This window comes from Colletes gigas, unplaced genomic scaffold (assembly GCF_013123115.1).
Source record: "Colletes gigas isolate AHSC1104 unplaced genomic scaffold, ASM1312311v1 Colletes_gigas_Sc00003, whole genome shotgun sequence".
Taxonomy (NCBI): domain Eukaryota; kingdom Metazoa; phylum Arthropoda; class Insecta; order Hymenoptera; family Colletidae; genus Colletes; species Colletes gigas.
In genome coordinates this window covers 7710287-7736562 of record NW_025106632.1, presented here as the reverse complement: position 1 = coordinate 7736562, position 26276 = coordinate 7710287, and the positions used below count along the sequence as shown (strand labels likewise).

General features: G+C 42.3%; 1 protein-coding gene across 8 annotated transcripts in view; it reads right to left on the bottom strand.

Moving 5' to 3' along the window:
- The window catches only part of LOC122404713 (protein abrupt), a 94875-nt gene that overhangs the window by 21739 nt on the left and 46860 nt on the right, over window positions 1-26276 (bottom strand). For 5 of the 8 annotated variants that reach the window (XM_043408924.1, XM_043408921.1, XM_043408923.1 and 2 more), the window contains exons 4-7: window positions 6440-6676; window positions 5890-6096; window positions 5637-5802; window positions 5227-5280 (exon numbers count right to left, since the gene is read on the bottom strand). In XM_043408924.1, the coding sequence (XP_043264859.1) occupies window positions 5227-5280; window positions 5637-5802; window positions 5890-6096; window positions 6440-6676 (664 nt within the window). The other 3 variants (XM_043408926.1, XM_043408929.1, XM_043408925.1) reach the window with 3 other exon arrangements.

Sequence of the window (26276 nt, the reverse complement as noted above, 5' to 3'; positions counted from 1 at the left end):
ACAGAAATCAACATGGAGAATTACCTATATTCAATCGATGGAAACCCTTGCATACCTCTAATATCTATTTTTGCTGGTCGATCGCGTCGTTCTCGTTCAAAGCATTGTGGCAGGCATGTGACCCGCTTAACTGCTTAATTATTTACTCAGAGCACTAATGATCTAATAATTTAGTATATTAATAATACTGTACTTGTAATAATGGTAGTGTATCGCATATACACTCTAACGTTTGTAATATTTAGTTCACCTTTCTGATTACTCAATAATATATAAACTCTTTCCTTTTATACAGTTTCTATTTGTTTGTCATTATATTATTGTCAAAATACGTTTTGGGGGATATACCTTCAACCGTATAAATTATACAAAATTTTGCATTTGGAATCTATAAACACAAAATTAATTTTACTTCTATTTTAATTCATTTAAAATGATGTTAATTTTTATGGAACGAATATTTAACTTATCGAACAAAGCAAATTAAGTTTAATGTTGGCAAATAACGCGATACAAAACAGAAAGTAACATATTTGTGTAGATTTCTTCGACTGAAATATAAAAATGGAGGCGGCATTTAAATACTATATAACCTCTTGAAGATAATAGAAAATATATACATGTACTTTTGGTTTTTAAGTTGATTTAAGTATTGCGACATTGGAACAACCACTACAACTGCAAATAAATATATCATATTTAAATTGCCCAATGATCGCAATATTAATCGATATCGCGGGTCAATATCAGTCAGCAATTCAGTTTACTTTACATAAAATCAAAATTATGCAGAGAAATATACTTTCATAGTCATTTCTATCAATCCATTAATAGAAATAGACTTCAATTATCTAAGTTTTTCTGTATGAAAAAATCCTTTTCCCCCTTGCATTCTAAAACATCCAGTTCGTTTCGAAAAACACTATAAAATTCATGAACAACTATACGCACACTATACTCCACACAATTTTAGCAACAATTAAACATTTCATTTTCACTCGGTGATGTTCTTTCAATTTCTTCTTATTACGTTTCCTCAAGGCAAAGAAATTCGCACCGTGGAATTGTTTCGAAAATGTTGTGTCGCGACACCCTGGGTCATAAGTGACACGACAAGTCAAAGTACGAAAGAACTGTTATTCAAATACAGTATTTTACGCGGCAGGTTGTGCTCCCCTCTCCATCTCCGTCCCCCTCGAAAGAACGGAAACAGTTTCTTGGTTTTCGCACGGAAACCCGAGGTGGTTCTCTCGAATGCTTTTAGTGGCGGGCGTCTAGCTTTCAGAGGCGACGTAGTTTCACGCCAAATAAGGAGAACATGGCGGGCCGAACCGAGCGGTTGAATGGCAGGGATTGCAGGGCGAAGGTAAAAACGAAGAAAGCAGAAGAAACGGTCGAGCAAAAACGAAGGGCGCGGGAGACGGGGAAGGGTTAGAACGAGAGGGTGCCGGGAACAAATGCGAACCTCCGCCTCCATTACGTCGGGAACTACGAACGTCAGGGTTGGGTAGCACGGAAGACAGGAGATGGAAGAGATTCGTGGAAATACCGTGGAATTGGATAAGCCGGCGCAGGGTTTGTTTTGCCAGGGGTTCGCAATGAGGGTGATAGGCCGATCGTGAGCAAGCACATCGCGTGATCGATGCTCATAGGGGCGCGGGTGTATCGCGTGTCTCGTGCAACTTTCTTCCGTTCACCCTCGAGGAACAGGGACCCGATGATGCGAGACAGACACTCACCCCGTTAACGGCGGATAATTGGATCTATGGATCGGATTGAGCGTACGTAAGAAACTTCCAAACGGGGCTTTGATCGGAACTTTTCCATCCACCGCGAATAAATAAATCTCGAAAGCTTATCGTAGCTACGAATAGAAACGATCACGCTCATATTTGTGTTCGACGTACTTTAATACGTTTAGTAAAATTGATAAAATTTTACTACTACCGCATGGGGGCAAACGTCCAGAAACCAATGAATAGAATGTACACAAAATTTGGGACATATTCGTCGGAGTAATGATTCTTAAAATGACCCGCAGATGTGATTCGTAAGTAGAACGTTTCTATCCCTCAACGATATTGCTATGTATAAATATCCTACGAAAGATGACCAACCCCCGAAGTTCATCTTACGAATCGTTACTGTAAACTTTCGACTTCCAAGAATAGAAAATGGTTTGTAGACGATACCGATGTAGATCGGTAACCAGGGATCGATAGGTCATCCGAATGACAACTTTTTCTTTCACGTTCGTCCGAGACGTACAATTTCGAGCGATTCTCCGCAACAACGATTTCTCCGATCGTTCAATTATTCGCGAGCAAAGAAGCGAAGGAATATCGACAATGGGTTATGCGACGCATAAAGCGACCGAAGAGAGACGGTGGCAACCCATATCCGACGATAAGATGGCACAGAACTATCGGAGAGGGTTGCTCGCCCTCGTCAAACTCTATCCACGAGGCGAGTCGAATATGCGGAGAGAATGAACAAGAGAGGGAGAGAAGCGCGGGGTGGTAAGGTGAAGTCGGAAAGGAAGGAGAGCGGGAGGCACTAGGTGCTGTTTGTTGAATCCTCGAGATCAATACAACCTACTCTATCTCTTTCTGCCTCGTAATTCCGTGAGCCTAAATGTGCGCGTGTACACGGCCGTGCGCGTGTGTGTACAGTCCGCCACACATGTGCACGTCGCAAAGTACACACGCGAATGCACGGAAATGCGACGTGTCAAGACGGAGCAAATGAAACACGCGCGCTTCCCGACCACCGGTTTTAGCGCACGCGTCGATATTTTAAAAGCAGCCTATACAAAAGGGTAACGTTTAAAGGCAAACGTAGCCAGAACCGCTGTGCCCCGAATCGCGAATTTAGTTCGCGGGTTGCTTTTCGTGCTCGAAAATAATTCGCCCCGTTTCCGTGCCGCGTGTAACCGCGATTCCAACCAATTGCATTTCCGTTTCGTTTCCCGTCGCGCCTCTCCGCCTAAGCGGCCGAAAGAGAAAATTATTTTCGACGCTTCTGCTCCTTCGTTCTGATTCTTTATTCATCTCCGCCCCCCTCTCTCGCCCCTCTCGCCGATGAAACGAGTCCACGAAAGGGATGAATGCCGCCCTTATCGACGTTTCCCGCGAATGACTTTCTTTCGCGGAACGAGGCCGACGCATCTCTCTTTCTGATTGTGCCACTTGTGCCGATAAGAATTCCGCAAGGAGCGCTTCAAGAACTCTCTCTCTCTCTCTCTCTGTCTCTCTTGGCCAATCGCGGAGGCTTACTTATCGCAGCCTCGAAGGATTGGCTGCGCACTGCGGTACAATACGAAAATAGGTCGGCCAATCCTCGTATCAGCATCCTCTTTCGCCACCTCTTTGCCTATTCGCCACCTCCGCCCTTTAATTCCTAACTATCAGAAAAAAAGAAAAACGTAAGAAATATCTATCGAACGTTCGGTGCAACGCACTCCCTTAACTATCCTATTTGCAACTTTACATCGTATGTACAACAACTACGAATATTTATTGCGAGGTTTCGTTTAGCGTTCGATCCGTCTGTCCCGAGCTACTTTTTTTTTTTTTTGGAGTCTACCGGAGGGGTCGAATACGAATGCAGATTGCCAGCATCCGCCTTTATCGACCCTCTTTCAACCCCCGAACATCGTCGAGGGGCTGGACGATTCTCTCGTCGATTGTTCGATCGATCAACGATACGGGTTCGAGTCACTGTTTATCCTCGGACCATCTATCGGGCGCTGGGTACTGTTGCTGAGACTGTTGACCGCTGGAAGATTGGGAACCGGATTGCTGCTGAACCTGCGTGTGCGTCTGTATCTGATACAACGGATAACTCTTCCGTTTCCTGATCCCGTGCATCGACAACAAATGTATCTGCAGGTACTGCTTCGTTTTGAACTGCTTGCTGCACACGTGACAGGACACGAACTCGGTCTGAACGGTGTGCACGTTCACGATATGCTGCTTCAGGTTCGAGTTGTTCGAGTAAATTTTACCGCACTCGGGACACTTCGGTTTACCGGACTGATTGATGCTGTCCGACTGGTGTTGCTGTTGCTGCTGCTGCTGAAAACGACGCTGATGGAACAACGCCATGCTCTCGATTTTGTCCTTCGCGCACGATTGAAGCATCAAGTTCAGTTCGCTCTTCGCCGTGGAGGTGGATTGTTGTTGTTGTTGCTGCAAGCTCTGCAGATTGTTCTGTAGCTTTTGGTGCATGATCGTCAGCTGCTCGGTATTCAGACTGTTCAGGGAGTTCAAGGCATTGAGCGCTTGTTGCTGCGACGGTTGGCTGGTGGCGTGGAGGTGATGATGATGATGCTGGAGGAGAGACGATAGATCCTGGCCTTTCGAGTTGTGAGCTCCGCTCTGGTATGTTCCAGACGCCGCGTGGTCGTTCCTCGCGGAGGACGTTGCCGGCAACCAACCGGAACTCGAACTTGAACCGTCCCCTCCGGAGGGCTGCCATCGCCCTGGAACCACCAGCCAATGTCAGTCCTCAGCCAACCTCGTACGATCACCTTAAACACTATTCAATTTTTTTCCTCCCACAGCCCTTCGTTTTCTTTCGATTCGCAGCCGGTATTTCTTTCTTATATCCGGTTTTTTTCGGTTTTAGTCCGAGCAACAGTCCGGTTTTATCCCTCCCCCAATTTCGTGGCAACAATTTTATTACGTTTTCTTATTTTTTTTTTTTTTTTTTATAGTTTTTTAATGCGGTAACGTGTACTCTGTCCTTCTTCATTGCCAGTCCGTACTTCCACCGTCTTTTCCATAAACAGTTTCGTCGGTCGATCGTATATTTGTACCTCGTGAACCGAGAGCGACCAATTAACTCGTTTAGCCTCGGCAAGGTTCGAAGGGTCGTTAAGAATTCGAGTAAAGAGTCAAGCTAGGCTTTGCATGGCAACCCTAACAACGTTCTAGCGACTGCAGCGTTTGCGGAGGAAATCGATAATTCCGGCGAACGAACTCGAAGAGCCGTCGGGAGACGCGGCTCCGCGATGCGTTACTCACCGTGATATTCTTTTTTTTTCATTTTATTCAACGGGGGTAAGTTGGGCAAGGGGATGCGGGGTTGTAAGAGGTACGAGAGTTCCATGCATTCAACGCAACAACGAGAGACCAGAGTCTTGAGGGATCGACGGGAGGATAACTAGTCTGGGCTACGAAATCGTATAAACTGTGAAATCGAATCGTTGCTCTGATCACTTACCGTAATTTGGATCCTGATTCGCCGCGTGGATCCCCGACGGTCCTGGTATCAGTCCTATAATTGTCAATTACAGTCACGATCATCGCCTGTCCCGTACAATTTATGTGGTTTATGGGAACCGTCGAAGACAGTTTGGAAAATCAACCGATACTCTAAATCGACGGTACGGTAATGATTCTTAAAATGAACGTGATTCGTAAATTGAGCCTTTGGAACCAGCAAAACGCAAAGCTCGACGTTAAAAGAAACGATACAAGCTAACGATTCGTACGAAAGACACGTCGAGCAATGTTCGCTTTAAGAATCATTACTGCGTTCGGTCAAGACAAAAAGACAAAGAAGAAGAACGATTTTGAGACGAATTAAATTATCGTTGGAAAACTTTCGGGTGAACTGGGCTTGAAATTTACCTGGTAATCCCAAAAGTGCCGCGGGAAACGAGTTACGATGATGCTCCATGGAGTCGTTCAGGATGTCGCTCGGCTCGGTTTTCACAGAGTTCAGAATGCTGTCGTTGTTCGACATATCCTCCTCGTTGTCCGACATGGAATTCGAGTCCTCGCCGGTAGACTGTGCCTACGATAAACAATAACGCTTCCTCTTTTACTCGGTTTCGACGAATATTCGTAAACGTAGACCGTTAATCGATCGTTCCTCTCTTACCTGTACGTTGTTGGTGGGCGTTGTGTGTAACGTGGGTCCTCCTTCCAAAGCCTGACCCAGAAGCGAGTCCTGAAGGTCCGTTTTCGGTTCAACGTGGTTACCAAGCGGCGGAGTGTTGCTTCTAGGTCTCTTCTCTAGCGGTGGACTCAAACCGCTCTCGTTCAACTCTCCCCTGCCGTTGTCTTGCCAAGGATTACGCGGCGTCGCCTATCGGTACACAAACATTTTCCAATAATTCACGTACGATAAAACTCTATTCGTCGATCCGAATGGAACTCTACGCGATACAGCAATGATTCTTAAAATGAACGTCGCTTCGGGGTTGGCGTATTCGTTTCGAAAAGGACTCTGTGCAATTTTTCGTCCATTCATCGTATACTTCTACATTGTTGAGTTAATAAACTGTGGTCTTTAAGTTGGGTGTATAGAAACGTTCAATTTACGAATCGCGTATGGAGGGGCTCATTTTAAGAATCATTACCGTATCCGTGCCTCGAATCGAACAAAATCAGTGTATTAAACGTTAGAAAATGTGAATAAAAAAACTCACCGGTGCGCTACCGTTGTAACCACCGGAAGACGAGGGAGGCGGGATCTTGGCGGTGGCGGCGCCGCTGTTGACGTCGGCTAACCCTCGGACCTGGAGCATCTGCGCCGTCTTGAGGAACGCTGCCAGCTGCTCCTGGCCCACGTGCACCTCGCCGTGGTACATGAATCGCAGCAAGGACTCCATGTCCGAGGAGGCGACGTCCCTCAGGATCACGATCGGATGTTGGCATGGGTTGGCCTGCAGCGAGAAAGCAAAAGAAACCGGTGATTCGAGGAATGTGTCTCTCGGTCACCGGGGAACCGACTGGAATTAATTCTAGATTGCGCTGTCCAGCGTTGATTATGATCGATGCCGACCGGACGGATATCTCGTTCATGTAAATCAGTTAATCCTATTTATCAAGCTGGCTCGCCCCGGCCAGAGCCGGTCAATTGATCTACAACGACGATTTACAACCTGGACGCGCGTAACGAGCGACATTCAATCCACGTCGTCGATATCTTTCGCTCGCTTTTAACGACTCCGCGGACCACTCACGGGATTCTTTTACTTTTTAATATATACCCCCGACGAGCGGCTACAAATTGACTGCTCGCGCATAACGCCCGGCCCCACAAACCACGGACGATCGTCTCCCGACAGCGGATGGAAATTTATATGGACGCGTACGCCGCGCAACTTACACGCGAGAGGCGTTCACCTCGATCTATGTCCTGACAATATACGGAGCGCCGGTTACCATTATCGACACCGATATTAATTATTATTAATGACCGACGACGCGGGGGTTTCCACAACGCCATCACGGTTATTTCGATGACGAGGGGGAGGGAAGGGAAGTGTCGTACGCGTAAACGGTGCGTTTCGCGCGACGAAACACGCGAAACGCTAGTGACCGGGTGGTTCTCGACGAAAACCCGGTCGATTTCGTTCGATTATCGATACGCTCGAAATCGTCGGTACACGGCTAAAGCACCGCCGTGCGGGAATATTTATTATTGTCGGTCGCTATCGACTTACCCGCGCTGTTATAATCGTTCCCGGTTTTGTAACATCGACTCGGCGTATTGACCGGTTGGAACTCGATGCCGCCGATCGAGTTGAACGGTTTTTTATTTTTCTTTTATTCTTCTTAATATTTCGCGTCGTGAAAGGAGGTGTGCTCCGGCGGCAGCGGCGCAACGCGATTCGGTCTGAAAATTTTATTGCGTTAATATCACAATAAAATATAAGTTTCGCCCTTTCGAACCGAGGCTGCTCGCCGGGAGAGACCAGCACGCACGTTTCGTGCGGCCAGAACGTACAATCTTGCGAATATTTATAGTCGGCTGTGAGATTTTTCTCGAAGTCGGATTCCTTGTATTAACGCGCCATAAGTATCGTTCGTTTTTTTTCTCTGCGCGTTAACGCGTACGTTTAACACGTTCACTGCCGTACCGAACCCCTCGAATTATCCAAGGAAACGATAACTCTGCTTTCAGACAATTGGAAACTAACTTTTTACAAAATTCAAGAGTCCTATCTAACGTCTGATCTTGAGAAAAAAAAATATATGAATTAATTTGGGACGTCCTTTGACCAGTTTGTTTAGTTAAAACACAAAATATTATTTACAAATAAGCTCGTGTCTATGATCGATGCGATAACTCTACTTTTGATCGCCCTACAAAAAAAAAACAAAATTATGGTGCAGAAATATAACGTTTGAATTAAAATAAATTAATTATTTGTTCTACGTTTGTAAATCGCGATTTAAATTATGATATTTAGAAATAAAACTAACATAACGTTATATCAAAGGGGTCCGGACGAAAGCAATAGTTTTAAAAATAGTGTCGTCATTAATACAAGACACCGTTTTCCACTCCCTCGAAGTACCTAACCCAGATCTTTCACGTTAGTTTCAAAACGAAGATTGTAACGTTCCCCGTTGATGTATTAACACTTTGACCACCATGCCAATTTTACAGCAGACGCCCGGAGGGCCACTCTAAACGTTCTCGTAATTTACTAGCTCATTCAGGCTACGAAACGTTATCCTACATTCATATTTTGAAATTAACACAGCCGTTAAAAATTACACACGTTGCGGTTATGTAACTTTTCCCGACGGTTTGTCCACGACGTCGAATCATTGAAACGATTCTTACTACTTCTTGGAACGTGAATATACAGTCACTCCCATTCGTATTCACTTTAATGGTGATACACTATAATTGAAAAGAAACTTGTTTCTTATGAATGGAGTTTGCACCGAGATATTTAAGAGTTTAATTTAAAAATAAAACGTCAAAGAAAAGTAGAAAATTACGCAAAAATCCGTGACTAAAATAATAGAATGATTCAAGAACTCAGAATGTTATTAGTCACGAGGAGTTTTTGTAAACACGAGTACCCTCCCACCCCTCTCCTTATTAACTGTATCGCGATACCGATACAAACCGTTAACGGTCGCAGGATTCTATTTTAAAGGAGCAATTATTCATAGACACGATTTCGAACCGACCAGGAATGCAGCGGCAATTCCCCGCGTAACTGTCGTAATCATGGAAACACACGCATAACGGCATTATAATAACCGTTCGATGGAAATTTTTATTATAGCAACGCTAGCTCAATGGGATTACGATACATATCGGCGTAAACATTGCGACATAGAACGGCGCGCAGCCGTGTCTATTATTCGTCGAGGCGACACCGTTCGAAACAGAACGGCGATTTCGATCTGACCAATTTAGCCCACTCAACGAAGCCGAAACAAAATGAAGAAAGGGAAAAGTTTTGAAATTTTTCAGAGAAGTTTTTCAAGATGTATCATCGAACGAATAAAAAGCTTAGGATTCGCAGGAAAACAACTTTTAACTTGAATATAAATGTTTCACACATCTACGTAGAACGCTTGTGAATCGTTGATTCTATGGAAAAGATAATTGTTACAAAATTCTCTGCAATAAAGGTTCTATTCGTACTTTCAATAACCTCTATATCGAGAGAATCAGTCTTTGTGGTTACAGGAGCACTGCAATTTTATTCGTAAATAATGGTATTTTAAAATTTTGAACGTGTTATTATTTAAATTCTCATCTTTCTGAACGCAGAATGTGTAATCAATTTTTCAGTAAAACCTAATGAAATTCTCTTCCATTCTTTCCCCTAAAGCCTTCTCGAGTCTTTCCTATTTGTTGTATCCTTTTCCTGATATCTCTCTCCAAATAATTCCTTGCGTATTTAATTTGGTTTAAATTTGGTGATCGAGGTGGAGGAAAAGAAATATTCACACGTTCTTCGATCATCTGAGAATTGTACTCGCGTCGAAGTTTGGATTTATTGGACGCGTGTTTAAATATACTTCTCTGTTCCAGTTGTTAGCACTGATCCCCCCCCAAATGGTCAGTGAAACGCAAGTATCTTCGCGATGCAAAGGGACGTACGACGACGAGAGAGGAGGGAAGAGAAAGGGAACGGAGAACCCCGCTATGGACTCTCCTTTATCGCATTAACCAATTTAATTAACAACTTTGAGACGGACTACCCCCCACTAATTAGACCTAACACGATTAAAACGGGTCAATAATTAATTGTATGGACGGTCGTGCGTCGCAGCCGACCGGGCGAATGGCCGTCGAGTTTGCGATTCGCCTCGCAGACGAATTATTTTCTTCGTTTATTTTTTTTTCGTGTACACGCCTCGAAACGACGTACCACGGTACCGCGACGAAGCCGTAATTTAGAAATTGAATCGATGGTAATTAGACACGTCGGTGCCGGACACGTAATAATACGCCGCTTCAAGCCCAGGGAATTATATTTCGCGCACGCATTCCGCCAACAACGAGGAAAAAATACGTTTCTGCGCACGTCGTTCGATATTGCTACCAACAACTCGTTCGTATAATATTATACGTATAGTCGTCTTTTTATCGCATCGAACACCGAAGGTCCCTTCGACTTGAACGATATAATCGTTACCGCGTTCGAAATCGGTTACATTTCGTACCGAAAGGGGATAATCACGATCCTACGATATCGAGAAGATCGATCATTTCCTTCTACACGTTTCGTAACATTCAATCTTGTAAGAAACAGCAGAATATTAAATTTAAATTATACTTAAAAGTTTGTATATTTCTCGAAGTTGACTCGAAATGTTCGAATTAAATTTAAACTCAATTTTCTTCCTCCTATTTTTTTCAATCGTAAACTTTTATTTGGAATTTTATTTTGATATTCGAGGAAATAATGTTACGGAGTATTTTGAACCGTACTTTTACGTACTTCAAACATTTGAGAAGTAGTGTAGAATTCTAAAACTTGGGAATAAATGGGGCTGAAAATTGTACACGTGCAAAAGAAATGTCCCTTTACGGTGCACATCATGTTTAACTTCATATTTACTTTAGTCTTAATGATTAAAATACTTTGATCAAAGCTACGTGAAGATCTTGAATCGTGAACCGTTTCATTTCTACAAGCACGATCTATAATAAATCGCGGGTAAGAGGGTCACGAGACATTTCATGCATAAAAACATTACTTTAATTCCATTCTCGTCTCGTTAAAAGTACTTCGAGTTTCCTCTCAGACTCGCACCGAAACGGAAGTCACTATTGAAAGGAGCGAGACGCAATTATCGAAAAAGCACCTTGAAAGCAATTTTAGCAACGTTCAAGAAAATTAAAAACAAACGTGGCAATTATTTTTAATTGCAGTCCTAACGCTATTACTAATTCCCCGAAAACTTTCAAAAACTTGAAATTACTACTTACAGCGTATCAGTATCAATGAGGAAAGGTATTTAAATGACACCTTCACGACTCTAAGTATATACCACTGCGAGTAACGACATTTTATCATGGATTTTTTGATTCCAATCTATACAGTAACGATGTTTGGAACGAACCTCAAACAACAACAACAAAATACAACGTTTAGCAATTCGTCTAAGAGCTCGGTGTACAGATCGTATTGATTATGAAAATGCACTGAAATAAATTCCGTTGCCTCGAGAACCGCGGGATTCATTTAAAACTTACGAACGCCGAAGTTGCAAGAAAACTCTGGTCGCAAAAAAAGGGAATCACGACGCTGTTATTTTCTTTTCATTAAGAGCGCCTCCCGTTTTTCCTTTCACCGGCCGTCTAAATCGAACATCGGGATTTTAAAGAAGGCAGCGGCAATTAGTTATTTCAATAGACATTCCATCGTCGATGCAATATTCCGCGATATCGCTGCCCGCTCTCCTCTCGTTTAGAAGTATTTTAACTGCCGCGGGTTTTCTTCGGTGGCTCTGCTCGTATCGAGAGTCGCGATTTCAAGAAAAACACGGATAATTGGTTATTTAAACGGACATTCCGTGGCTTAACTTTTATCCATCGCGCTCGCCTTCATTGTCCCGTACGTTTATACAACCCTTTATTTCCATTAATCAATTATCGGGCCGGTCGGATCACGAGCAACCGCGGCAAGAACCAGCCCCGATCCACCGGCGCTCTTTAATCGATCGAACGATCTTCCTGCATTACTTACGGTTTTTAGAAAGCGGACGCTCTGGATTCCACCGTGATCGCTTACAGGTGGCTAGGAAATTATGGCCGTGGCGGACGGAGTGATACACGGGAGGCCTGTGTACGAACGGAGCCCGGCTTCGAAGAAAATTTCTTTCGTACCGCGAGCGTGACTACAAAAGCCCGGTAATAAAGAGGGCGAGAGGTTTCCCACGTTTCGCGGTATCTCGCATCGCGAACGCGACTCCGTGACGAACGCTAGTGGATGAGAATCAACGCGGAAGAATAAGGAGGAATTGTGTGCAGAGACGCGATGGCGTGTCGTTGAATTTCTTAACGCGAATTCGTCCCCCGCGATCGACTATTCTCAAACACGAATTGCTCACGAAAACGATACTTTTCTTTAATTAAAACGAATTCATTTTCTGTCTAGAAATAAAAAATATTAATATTGATTAAATAAACATACCCAAGTATGAAATAATTGAAGTTATCGAGAGTGTTTGATCAAAAACCTTCCTTTAATAACGTAGATCAGAAAGACTTCTACATTGAGAATCAAGTGGATGAGAAAGGCTATGCGAATCTATTCATGAAACTTTTTTTATTAGACTTCTTCGTCATAATAGGAAAATGAGTAGAGAAAGTATAGTGAAAGGGCGAAGTAAAGCGAATTGCTGTTTTGCAACCTAACCCTAAACGGATTACTAAAAAAAATTAGCGATTCACTCGAGATAAGACTAACAGTACTGTTTACACGTTTCAACCTTTGTCTACACATTAATAATAGTTATCGGAGTAGATATTACATAGGTTAGAGCAGGTGTTCGATAGTTTTCCTTCTGTAAAAATAGAGTTCTAAATTAGTTGCGGTATCAAGATGATCCAGTTTGGATCTATTAAAACTTGGCATGAATAAACGGTTTATTCCTCAAGGGTATTCTAGGTACATAGAAATTGATTTTCTCAACCGAGGACATTTCACACGACCATTGGTAGTTTTAAAAAGGGGCACCAGATCGACGATTCTCGAGGATGGTAGTATCAGGGCGAGCGGAGATAAGAATCGTTAACGAGGTACAGATCTTACGAAAAACAAGTTGAAACATGCAACACTACAGTCTCAACTATCTTCTGCATCGAAGTATACAGGATGAGTCATGTAACTTTTCTTAAAAAGTGAAATCATATACTGCTCGATACGATAAAGAAAATAAATCTGGACAGGACTCACGAAATTACAAAGATAAATATTACGACAAATTTTAGATTATACGGTTTCCGATTGTTCGAAAACAAAATTCCGATCTTGCAGAAAAAATATTGAAAATTTCTAGCGACGCTTCCCACGCTCGCCAGTAGAGGGTTACGCTCTCTCGCAAGTACTCGACTATTCCTATATATATGCTCCTTTCTGTCTGATGTGTAATCAAATTAATGGATTCTAAAACTTTGCATTGCATTTCTCGTGAATATAAAATTCGGCAAACTCCAGGTGTTTGAAAAAGAAAAAAAAAACAACAGAAGAAGTGTTCATAATCGCGCGTCGCGGCCTGTACCGTGATCGCATGTAGGCGAAGCACCCCAACTAAAGCGTAAGTAGAAAAGTAGATACGATTGCATGGTTTCTGATCCGGTTATGCAGTGAACGCGCGGCCGTCATGGCTTCGCGAAACATATCCGTTCCGTGGTGCGAGCCGCAGCGGCACACACGCGGAACGACCGCGCGGATGTGTACACAACACGGACAAGTGGTTCGCGCGTACACACAACGCCGTTGTTATCTGCTTATCTGGGTAGTTGATGTTTTACTGACGCATGTTTTAAGCTTTCCTCGCATTAAGCAGTCAAATCGCGAGATAAGAGGCGAGGAAGCGAGTATCGATCAAACATTGCCGCCGTGGTTTTACAGTGTCTTTCTCCGCCTAACCAACCCCCTGCGCTACCGACGCAACCATTTCCCCTCCTTAACCATAGTAAATAGACTTTAGAAAATCCCCCCAAGATAGCAGATAATGGCGGTTAATCTCGAATCGATCGGTGCTCCGATATTTCTTGAAATTTCTGGCGGTTCCGATCGTTCCAAGATGGACTCGTCTTGCACATCTTTTCGTACAGGACGAAATTCTCAACTTTTTAATAAATTTTCATTCGTGAACTTGCAACTCTTATTCCTTTCGAATATCCATAACAGTTTAAACGAAACTAACCTTTTAAATTTAACTGCGTTTGGACTATTTTATTTTGAAATAAAATGTTCATGATAACCCAAAGCAAGCATCGAAACAAACCGATTTTAATATTGTAGGGCAGTGGAGACAAATATTAATGATTTCAGATAAAAGGAACTGTCCTCTGATGCGTTCACATTTATAAGAGATAACATGCAAATATAATTGAATCTGTTATTAGCCATTGGTCTGCACATCTAAACCACATTAGTGGTAGCGGGGACAACTTTCTTTAAAGCTAATGTAGAGGCATACAAATTAATTAGGATTCCCAGATGGATTCGATACAATGTAGATCCTTATCCTCTATAGTCTTACTTCTTCTAAACAATATCAGATGATACCTCGATAGGCTATAGACCTATAGACGATAGTCTCGTGGCTCGAGCTCATTCCTACCAATTACTCCGCCACGGTCAGGCCATCCCCTCAGGGATCTTATTAAACTCGTATACCTATACTGTGGGTACTCGAATAATGAGTCAGGAAACTTGTACCGCGCACGTTGCAAGTAATAAACATCAAAGAAATCGAATAAACGTATGTTTTCAAACCACGTTTCCAATAAATACTGCGTTCTTTTTCAGAAAAAGTACAGTGAGAATTTATAAGACACGCTTCTTTGCAAGTTCTCGAGTCCAATGTACAACGTTATAATTTGACCCCAAACCCTAGCGTTAACGAGTGTTTATGCTCCAACCGTGACCGAATTAGACGAACTCGGAGGTGAATTATTCGTTTATTAACAATTTAATCGATTGGCTTCACGTTGCGATGTTTATAATAACTTGAAAATTAAACGTGACTACGTTTTAATTTACTTCGAAGAGGTTAAGGAAACGACCTGCGTCCAACTTCCGACAAGTTTGACGGTGTATGAATCTTGTCGACGCTTGTTTTGATAAATTAAAATCCTTTAGAGGGTAATGGTAAACTTCGTTACTCCATGCTAACCGTTATCTATACAACATGACGCGTACATTAATTGACTGTTCATGAGTCACCGCACACATGTACAGTTTGTATTCATAAAGTTGAATCATCTTCTAATTTCTCTTTTATTCGACGCTATAATTATTCTCCACTTACGCTGCAGTGTGTTTATCCATCAAAATGAGTAATCCCGCTAATAACAAAGTGCATTATACAGAGACGAATCGTAAATAAGCTTAATAACGAGGACTTCTGCGTTCTAAGTTTGATCAACGTACTTTCAATAAAGTTATGTTTGAATTCCAAGTCGGTGATTCTTGACTCGTGGTCCACGGATTCCGAGACACCAGTAGCCAGACTCGCGCATAGAAATTTCAGACGTTTATTTTCGTTGCGCATTAGGCCTAAAACCATCGACTTTATCTTTTCCATATTGCTCTAAGCGGCCCGCCAAAAATATCCCCACCGATCCTTCGATCCCTAATAAGAAAGAAAATGCGTTCCAGGAAAGAATTTTTATGACTTTCCAAATTTTTTTCTGTAAAATTTCTTTCGTTTCAATAAAAAATTGTCGAGCTATAATGTTTCAAGATTCGAAGAAATTTTCTGATCCCTGAAACGAACGAGCGGGCAAGAAAAGGGCCCCGTAAGAAGCAGAGACGACGCCGAGTCGTAAAAGCGACGAGGATTGTAAAACATAGTCGAAGGCCAAAAGGAACAAAGAAAAAGTTTCCGTGGTCGGTAATGCCTCAATCGTCGCGTGTCGGCGACAATGGCGGGAACGAGAAATATACGTACTTGCGCCGCGTTTCACGCTCTCCTCTCTCTCTCTCTCTCTTCTTTTGCGTCGCTTTTCCAGGCGCAGACTGTGCAGGAATGCGCGCACGTACAACTACGCACTTCCGTTGATAAAAATACACAGGAGGTATAATGTGTCTCGGTACACGCGCGATCGTCGTCATTTCGCTCGGGTCTGTACGCGACCAAAGGAAGGGGAGCAAACAGAGAAGAAGAAAAACAAGACAGAGCGGAAAACCGGGCGAAGAGAGACCGAACGTCGAAAGAGGACGAGGAGCCGCATTATACGCGTACGCAGCACAATAATATACCGGCGATAATTTGCTGGCCGCATGTGCGCGACTGCGACTGCGACCGCGACCGACTGGGCTGGGGCCAGGTCGTGCGACATTAAGCGTAATGCGAGTGCACCGTGTGCATAGACGCAGCATTAACGAAAAACGAGAATACCAAGATTTATTAGCAGAAAAACCGCGATAAGGCAGGGGCGGAAGCGGCACGTGTCTGGGATCCTAACCAGAGATGGGCAAACATGATACACTTGCGTGCACTAACTATAAAACAACTCTAACATTTTCAAGTTTGCTATGTTGTTAAAATAACCAAAAGCAATGTGTATCATATTTAAAATTGTATTAATTTAGATGATGGTGTTATTACAAAGCCGATAGTGCTACTATCGCACCCAAAAAATATAGAATAGAATAGAAAATTGTGTTAAAAAACGATACTCTGCCGAAAATGGATAAATTGTATTAGCTAGAGGAAGGAAGAATTACAGAAAGCTGATTTATTCTTGTTTCTTATTAAGCAAATTATACGAATGTTGCGCTGAGGATACGATTGAATTAATGTTATAACGATAACGTAGTAACGTGTAGGGCCCTCTCTTATTTTCAAGAATTTCAATTAGTTGATTTTGTCAGTTTAGTTGACTTGTTAGATTTTGTCGTATTTTGTACCAAAGTCCCATACTGTTGTAATTGTGTTTCTTAATTCGGATATATTTTCATACTGTTTATTACCAGCATAGATTTTTCGAACAACAATGCTCCAAATGTTGTATAGAATGGAATATGAAAAGATTCGCCTCGGGAGAATAAGAATTCCTGTACAGTGTTCGAAGACACAAACTAGTACGATAATTTTTTATTTAGAGTTTTGTTGTGTGGGGGGTGAACATTGTGGGGATGACCTAGTAAATACGGTCGCGCAAACTCGTCGCGGGTCCGTCCGATGTCGCGTGTCACGCGCGAAGAGAAAAGTCCAGCGTTCGTTCGGTTCTCGTTGTGCATTCCGTGTTGCCCCGCAAATTGACACGAGCACCAACGCGCGCTGTAAGTATATATTTAGATGTACCAGCCAGCCGGTGGGAGGCAAGATATTTTAAAATATGAAGGCACCCGCAGGAGGATGCAATCCACATTCGAGACAGTGAACTGGAAGTAAAATTCGGTTATTACGTGGGATTAAGAATCGCTCGGAGCGTGGAAAAAGGAAGACGCTCGTCGGCGGTGATTTAAAAATGACCGCCCCGGTAGAGGGCCCACGGGGCAAAATGATCTTGACGACACTTCCCCTTTGAACGGTGATTCATATTTATTATTATAAACGGCTTGGCTCGTTCTCCTAACTAGCTTCACTAACTTTGATCTTTCGCAAATATAATGAATTCGAAGACGGTGAAAGGCGGAGGAAAATATTTTGACGCTCGCGGCGTGACGTATGGAATTGTCGAACATTTTCGTGGTACTTGGAAGGGTGAATCTAGAGCACGCACGATAACGTATTATGTAGTATTTAACTCCAATGTTGAAAACACAAAACAACGACGCAAGTACGACATTTTTCGGCGAAATTAAAAAATTTCAAATCGTTCAGGAAAAATTATTTTTAGCTGCAGGGGTCCATTACAACCATTTTTGGTGAATAGACATACCTCCGAAATATTACGCAGTTACGGGGAAAAAATTCGAGTAGGTGGACAAATTTTTCGACAAAATTAAACAATTTCAAATCGTTCTAAAAAAATTATTTTAGTTGCAGCGGTCCATTACAACCATTTTTTGTGAATAGACATACCCTCGAAATCCTACGCAGTTCCGGGGAAAAAATTCGAGTAGGTGGACAAATTTTTCGACAAAATTAAACAATTTCAAATCGTTCTAAAAAAATTATTTTTAGCTGCAGAGGTCAAATACAACCATTTTTGGTGAATAGACATACCTCCGAAATATTACGCAGTTTCGGGGAAAAAATTCGGGTAGGTGGACAAATTTTTCGACAAAATTAAACAATTTCAAATCGTTCTAAAAAATTAATTTAGTTGCAGGGGTCAATTACAATCATTTTTGGTGAATAGACATACCCCCAAAATCTTACCGACTTTCGAGAAAAAAATTCGAGTAGGTGGTCAAATTTTTCCACGTAATTGAACAATTTCAAATCGTTCAGAAAAAATTATTTTTAGCTGCAGGGGTCAATTACAACCATTTTTGGTGAATAGACATACCCTTGAAATCCTACGCATTTTCGAGAAAAAAATTCATTACTGAAAATATAATGTCTGACCATGACTGTTACCCTGTAATTTCATGCGTATCTTTAAAAAATCATAACTCCTGAACGGATTGGGGGATTTTAATGTTTCAAAAGGCAAACAACGCGTGTTTAGGTGAAGAATATATAGAAATTGCAAGACTATTCGAAAAGTTGTTCATTAACCCCGGAAAGTGATAAAATTGGTCCAATATTCAACCGACCATAACTCCTACAATAGTGAAAGCATTCAAATGAAATTTATTTCTGCACGTGCAACTGAAACTACTGTCTTATAGTTCAAGAAAATTGCATGATTTCTAGTTCCACAACTTGCAGTGAAAAATTCCACGTCCGCTCGTTTCTGTCAAATTTTCGGAGGCCTCTCTGGTTCCTATTATGGCTATAATAATTATCATTTTTACATGAAATTTCAAGAAATGTACCTTCGAAAACATTAAAAATTTATAAGAAAAAGTTTCATAGTTACTCTGAAAAAATTGTTGAAAATTGCCTTTATTTTCAGCCCTCGCAGCGGTTTCCTCCCTTAACCCTGCACGAAACTGCTAGGCGAGCACGTTTCCTCATAAATTTCCCTCGATTTCCTCGGGCGTTCGCGTCTGGACACCCGCGCCGTGGACAAGCGTGAAATGGACGCGTGCACGTATAATTACGCCCGCGCACACCTACATCGAACGGACATCGTGTAACGATCCGTTAATAACGTTACCGTTAACCGCGCATTAGTGGTCACCGCGGCTATTTGCATATCGGATCGGTAATTTCCATCTGACGCCGAGCAGAGAACGAGTTCTCTGGGCGAGTGCGTGTGCAAGCGTGAACGCGCGAGCGCGAGCTATGCGTGAATCACGGCCGTACCGTATTTAAACGCGGCAGCACACTAGGTACCCCTCGCTGTGGCACCTACGTGCGCCATTACGGAGAACGTACCGGTGATTTATCCCGTACGGTCGAATCGGAACCGTCGTCTCGATCCGAAATGGATATACGCCGCGGCGGCGTGAATTTAAAATGCGCGAAGATCGGTCGGGCAGATATAACTGAAATAACAGTACGTTCCGCCGGTAACTATCAATTACACGGCGACCTCGGAGCCTCCGCGCGCTGTGAATATCGAGAGATTAGAAATTTGAAATATGTATTTCTGGTTTCTTCTGCGGTGAAAATATTCATGGTATTCGGGATGTCGCGATCTTCGACGGAATAACGCACGGGCACGCCTTAACTAATTATTGGGTTCACCGGTTACCGACAATGCAGGAGTTTTCAGTTAACGGTCGATACTCTTTCTGGCTTTCAAACGATCGAGATCGTTTCCTGATGTCGACGGGAATATAATTACACGCGTACGTTAATTCCACGCTGCTTGAAAATAATTGATCGTGCGGTGGAAATCATCCTCGGGGGCCGATCGTGGCTGTTCACGCAACAATGTAAACATCGGGTTATTCGGAAATTTGGGTAATATATACAGTTATTCCCGCTCGTGTACACTGTATAATGGTGATCTGTTATAAACTAGCTTCTTTCAACAAATAATATTAACGATTCGAAGGCTGCTTTAGATACAGAAAATAATAAATAAAAATCATGATATAGTTAATTATATCAACTACTTGCAGTATTGAATTTTAATACACCTTTTTCTCCCCGGAGAATCGTTTTGTTCGAGTATCGATTAATTCGTACCCCGTATGACTAACCAAGAAATAATCTATCGTGCGATTATTTTTTAAAAAAATAAACTAAAATTTGTGCGAGTATTAACTACGGAACTCGTTCGACATTTTTACCGCGGATGGGCAATTATTTACGAGCAGCAGTACATGCATACATTCCTTCGTAACATTCAGTTCATTCGTCTAGACAAGAAATCCTATAATTAGTTTACAACCTAGAGTTACACGCGCAGCTGGTAACTTTGATTTATCCGCGTCGATCGCATAAGAACCGAACGGTTTAATCGAGAGACTACGTTTAACGTAGCCGCGTATAATTCCGGCCGCTTCCGATAAGATTTTCTGATAAGATGTCCCGACCGTTCTAGGAGCAACGCGTGATGCAATGGCGGTATTAACCATTCGGGAATGAATAATCGGGCTCGGAATGAAAAACGACGACCGGTTCGACGATCGATTCGCCGGTCGGCGCGAAACGCTCGAACACTATGCGCGAACGCGAGAAGGGACGAACGACGCTGGACAACCAGGGTTCCATCATGACGTCGAAGATGAGATGAAACTCGTAAAATTAACCCTTTCGTTTATCGTTCGTCCCTGGTAATCCTTAATCGTTTATTTGTACACAACTCGCTACTTCGTTTTCTCGACAAAAACGCTCCGCGTTAATTTGTTGCGGGTCAGAAGAAATAATAGTCGTTGATCGAACTACTTAATCTTTTTCATTATTATTTCGATCAGAAATCTTTTTCGAAAAAGTGAATAATATATAAATTAAAGGTAGACAATTTCTAACAGTTCCGTTATCACGAACGTGATTCAGCCGTGGTTCCAGAAACCGAGGAAACGGATCGTGAAATAGACAAACCGACGCGACGTCCCGCGTAATGCGAACGTTCCCGGAAAAAGTCGACAAAATAAAAGAAGTTAATGGCGGGGAAAATATTCTTGACACTCTCGATGCGTAGACGGCCGTGGATATCGCCAAGAACCGAGTTGAGAGAAGTGACTCAGTGGCAGAAGAAAGCCTGGAATAAAGGTGGTCTCGTTTGTTCACCGGCGATAATTGCACGCCACGATTGAACAACGTTTCGCGAGACAACAAAGAGTTCTATCAAGATTTTCCGTCAGAGAAACTAATCATGGATACGAGTAAAACAACGTTAACATTGCGCGCAAAACCACTGGTATTTATTCGCTGTAAAAGACAAAGTATTTCAGAAATATATTGTAATTAATCGATATGAAGTTGCCTTTGCTTACTATTCTTTGTAATATTAGTGATTTTACAAGTTCGTTCACCCGTCTCATGCACAATATTTTACTGGAATATATTATGCTACTTCGTGACACAATACTACCAAAGAAAAACATGACATTTATTACAAATATAAGTTTTTGCGATGTTTGGTTATTTAAAATCTTCCATTAACGTGACTCTGTTCCCACTTACATGTTCACGCACAGAGTGATAATCATGATACAACCGCGATGATTCAATACGAAAAAAATTAATCGAAAACGTAGAATAAAACTGTTTCGTACGACGCTTCGTTTCCAAGACAATTGATTTTGATAATTTCTCGGATAAGCGCGAGATCGAGTACGATTTGCTCGGCGCGTCTGTTCATTATTCACTGTTTCTACTTGCGTCGATGTCAAAGTCGTACTCCGTTGCACGCGTATCCAATCAATATTCAAAGTCGATCCTTACGAAGAAAATTCTTTATTTCCAAGACTTTTCAATACAAATAAAAATATAAACATTTTCATGCATGATAGAAAACGTTTTGCCAACGAAGGCGAATCGAAAGTATCATTCGCCCGAATTCACGGGAATTAATGAAACAAAATCGACGTATAAACGTCTCGAGCCTTCTGGTTTACGATGTACATATTCGCGCGATGAGAATACGAATTAAAATACGCGAAACCGCGTGCGTGCGTCGCCGAGGATTTCTCTGGATGTCGCGTTTTCGTCGGGGAGTGTCGTCATCGGGGAGCCGCGCAGTCGAATTCTTGAATTACATCGTAACATATATAGCAACATCTTCTGGCGAGCGGATTTATAAGTTACGCGCGCGTGCTTCTGGTGCGCACTCGTAGCAATAGGGTTGGCTACGTGTCTTTTCGATCCCTCTCGGTCTGAGTCACTTTATTCTTTTCTCTACTCTTCTCTCGCCCTCCCCCACACCCCTCCGTGCGTTGTTTTTCGTTTTGTTTCTCCGTCGTTCTTCTTCCCTCTTTCTTGGCTGACACTTCGAGACACGCACGCACGATACGCGCGAGGAAGGAGGCACGCAGAATTTATTACGGTGCGGTGGCCGGTCTTATTTTAAGACTAGCGAGCAGCAACACGCATATTCTTCGCCCGTACCCGGCGCGGGGTACTTACGGGGACGAGTCAATGGATATTATAGTCGACAGATGTACTATGGCTGTCTAAATTTGACGCGGCAACGAGCTGCGGTTTCGAACAAAAATTCGACGCCACTTAGGATTACGCTCCCTGGATACACACAAAGTAACGACGACCCCATTTTAAGTTCAACTTAATAATCAGGAAGACGGTCAACAATCTTCGATACGTAGGGGGAGTTTCCCTAAAACCGAACATTAGCGATATCTTGAACACTTTGACTGCTACGTCACCCATATATGGGTCACAGGATTTACCATTATGATACCAGAAAAATTAATTCTCAAGTTAAGACGTCGAGGGAAATAAATTTGAATAGAGTTTGTGAATTTTAACAAGGTTACGAAAATAAGTACCGAAACAAATTTCAGGTTATGTAGCTTACAATGGCCTAAAATTAAAATTTTACTTGTGCAGAATATTATACGGTTTTGATCTGGCAGTGAATGCGTTATTTTACATAAACAATAGCAGGGATAGAACGAACAATGATCAAGTTTCGCCATGTTCTAGTACACAGCTAAAAAAATCAATCGATTGTTGTGTCTAATTAGAGGCTAGTATATCGTACAAACTGATAACTGCTATACCTCTCAATTTTAGTAATGAAAAACACGCGAATGTTATTATTATATCTTTTATAAACACATAAACGTAAGTTAGAATCTCGCCTTATATAGCACTTCTTCGTGTGTTATTATTATTATTATAAAATTTGAATAGTCGTAGAAAAAAAACTAACCCAGATCTAATGCGCGTTGGTAGTTTTTACGTGTAGAGATTTTTTTCTAGATCGTGTCAGAGCAACGTTTGCCGCTCAATTACGGAAGTCGCTCCGGATTGTTCATGAGTCAATGGCGGTCGGATACTTTGACGCGTGTTCGACTTTCTGTAGAGCGTATCTGTCGGGCGGGCTTGCCTCGCTTGTAATTACGCGATTAGTAGAAAGTTCGAAAACACGCGATGCGTCGGCGACGAAGATTATTCGAACGATTTAATAGTCGGACGTGACGAGTGAAATTCGATATACGATATACTGAGATATTGTTGAAATATTTTAGTATGTAAACGAATGTGTCGAAGCATTACAGTCCACCAATATGTGGGAAAAACGTGTATTTTTGTAATGTAAAATTTCAGAATACCAACGAGTTTGTTTACCGCGATCGGAGAATTAAAATGTGTGAAAAGTAAATATTTCTGTTAACAAATAATTGTCTTAATCGCGAAATGGTATGTTTCTCTATTAGGTCGAATAATACCAGCGAAACTTCGTACGCGTCGACGTGCAAAAGAACGTTTCCATTAACATTTTAGTCAACGATGCAAATTCTTGGTATGTGTTAAATTGCTTTCTCAAATGTAATATATACAACAGTTGTTATATCAGAACGTAAAAATGATTCGTAGAAATAGCCACCGAGGACAGTTTGTTAATTACACCTGTACACGTTTAAAATCGTTTTCCTCGTAAACGAAGGATCGCATAAAAAACGTTATCGTACATTTTTAACTTATCTGGTCGTGAAAAACACTGCGTAATTCGTAAAAAAAAAAATGAAAAAAATGTGGTGCACAATTTTTTTTCTTTCTTTTACGTAGAATTAACTACCCTAACACCAAACTCTATACCTTAGGATTGGTTTACCGTTAAATGCGTGTGTTATGATTATTTTATTGAGGATCTATTGTTATGACAAATGGAACTCAATCGCTTACGTGCAAAAGAAATGAATAGTTTATTGAAAAAGTATATATAACAAGACACGGATGCGAAAAACTATGTGAAGGACTTTCTCTGCGGTCAGGGTTGTCGCACAACTGACTCCAAACGGAGAAAAGCTCGGTTAAATCCTCGCCAAATGGTCAACAGACCCGTCCTGGACCGACGTCGAGCAGAGAAAAATCGTAATTGAGAAATTCAAAATATATTTATTCCCAACACATTTTATTACGTAAATCAGAAGAAGGCGTGCACGCCATACCAGAATAATTGCGTAACTACGTAAATGCGCGATACACCCTAAAAGCCGCTTTTAAACCTGACCTCGAATAATCGATAGTCGAGTGGGGAATGGAAATATGCGAAGTACGGGTATTCGAGCTATTTGTACGCTCCAATGTTATTTGCTAAGTATCCGGTTACCGAACAATTACTCCCAGCAATATCGATAATATCGACGCTAAAACCGACGGAATCGCGTGTAAAAGTTCTTTTCGACTGCTAATTACACGTTCCGCGGGACCGGAATAGAAAGGCACGTATCCGATATCATTCTCGATATCTCGCTTCTTTAATTTACTTTTAATGCGAAGCCAAGGCGGCCGAGCAAAGGTCGCGCATAAAATTTACAATCGTTTAATGCCTCCGAACGCCCGACGGGGGGAAAAGAAATTCTAGTTATTCATCATCGAATGCAGCCGGACGTCTTAACGAACCGCGCGCGATTTCCAGTTATCCCGACGCGACCGCGCGCACGCAACATCTAACCGCGACTAAAAAAAAGCCACTCGTTACCGGATTACACGTATTTCTAATTAATTCCAGCAACGGTATATCTCGATACCCGACCGTACGTCAAACACGTCGCTGGCTCGCGAGAGGTGGAGCTGATTCGAACAGACTAGAAAAGAAAGAGAGGAGGAGAAGAAGAAGAAAAAAAAAACTGAACGACAAGAAATTAGGACAAGAGCCAGGTCTATCGTCTTTCTAATCCGAACGTCGAGTCGAGCCTTAGGCGCGGCCCATTAATGGACTCTCCGTCGAAGGAAGTACGCGGGTTAGAGGGGTTAAATGACTCCGTATATCCGTGGCAACGTCATGAAATCGTGGCTTGTTTTCCTTTACAGCCGTTCGTACGGAACCACTTACCCGGCACGTACGCGTACATTAAGGCACGCGCGCTCTTAATGCGTGGCGCATTTGCGTTTCTTACGAGTTCAGCCAATGAGGGGGGAATGGGGGGCCAATCCCCCACCAGGGTCTCGAACCGTATCGATACGTTTCTCGAGCGTTCGAGAAACGAAATCACTCGACGCAAGTTCGAGAGACGTCGACCTTCCATCGCGCAGTTACAAATGGCCGCTTTCGTAGCTCCTAGGTTTATCGACATAACGAACCCATCGTTCTTCGCGATACGTACACGTACCCGTTGAATCGTTCGAACAACGAGTCCTCGATTATTGGATAATCGAAGTACCCTTGTACTTTAATTCTCTCTCTCTCCGGCGATCCTTTCGACGGCCAGTAAACAAATTTATTTCCGACCGTTACTCGTGCCACCTCCGCGTCGTTCTTTTATCTTTCGAGTCGTCGCGTTTTAACGCTTTAATCGCGACTTTGACAAAATTTTTTTGAGACTAAATTCGTTGGATAGATTCTTAAAGCAAAACACGTAAATACCAGGGGTAAATGGTCACTGATTAAAAGTCGAGGAAAACTACGTATATTTTAAAACGCAGAATACATAATCTCGAATCCTTTATATACAACTTTCTCTAAAACATGCTTCTACAAGACAGTCGCAGGCTGACCGCTCGAGGGATCAATTTCTTTTATATCTACTCGTATTTACAAGATCACTACGAACGATTTTCAATTATTATTCAATCATGATGCGGAGGAATAACGAACCGAACGAACGTATTAATCGATTCTGCCGTTGGTCCGTTGCTCGTCGAATAAAAATAAAAATTTCGATCGATCGTCGCAGA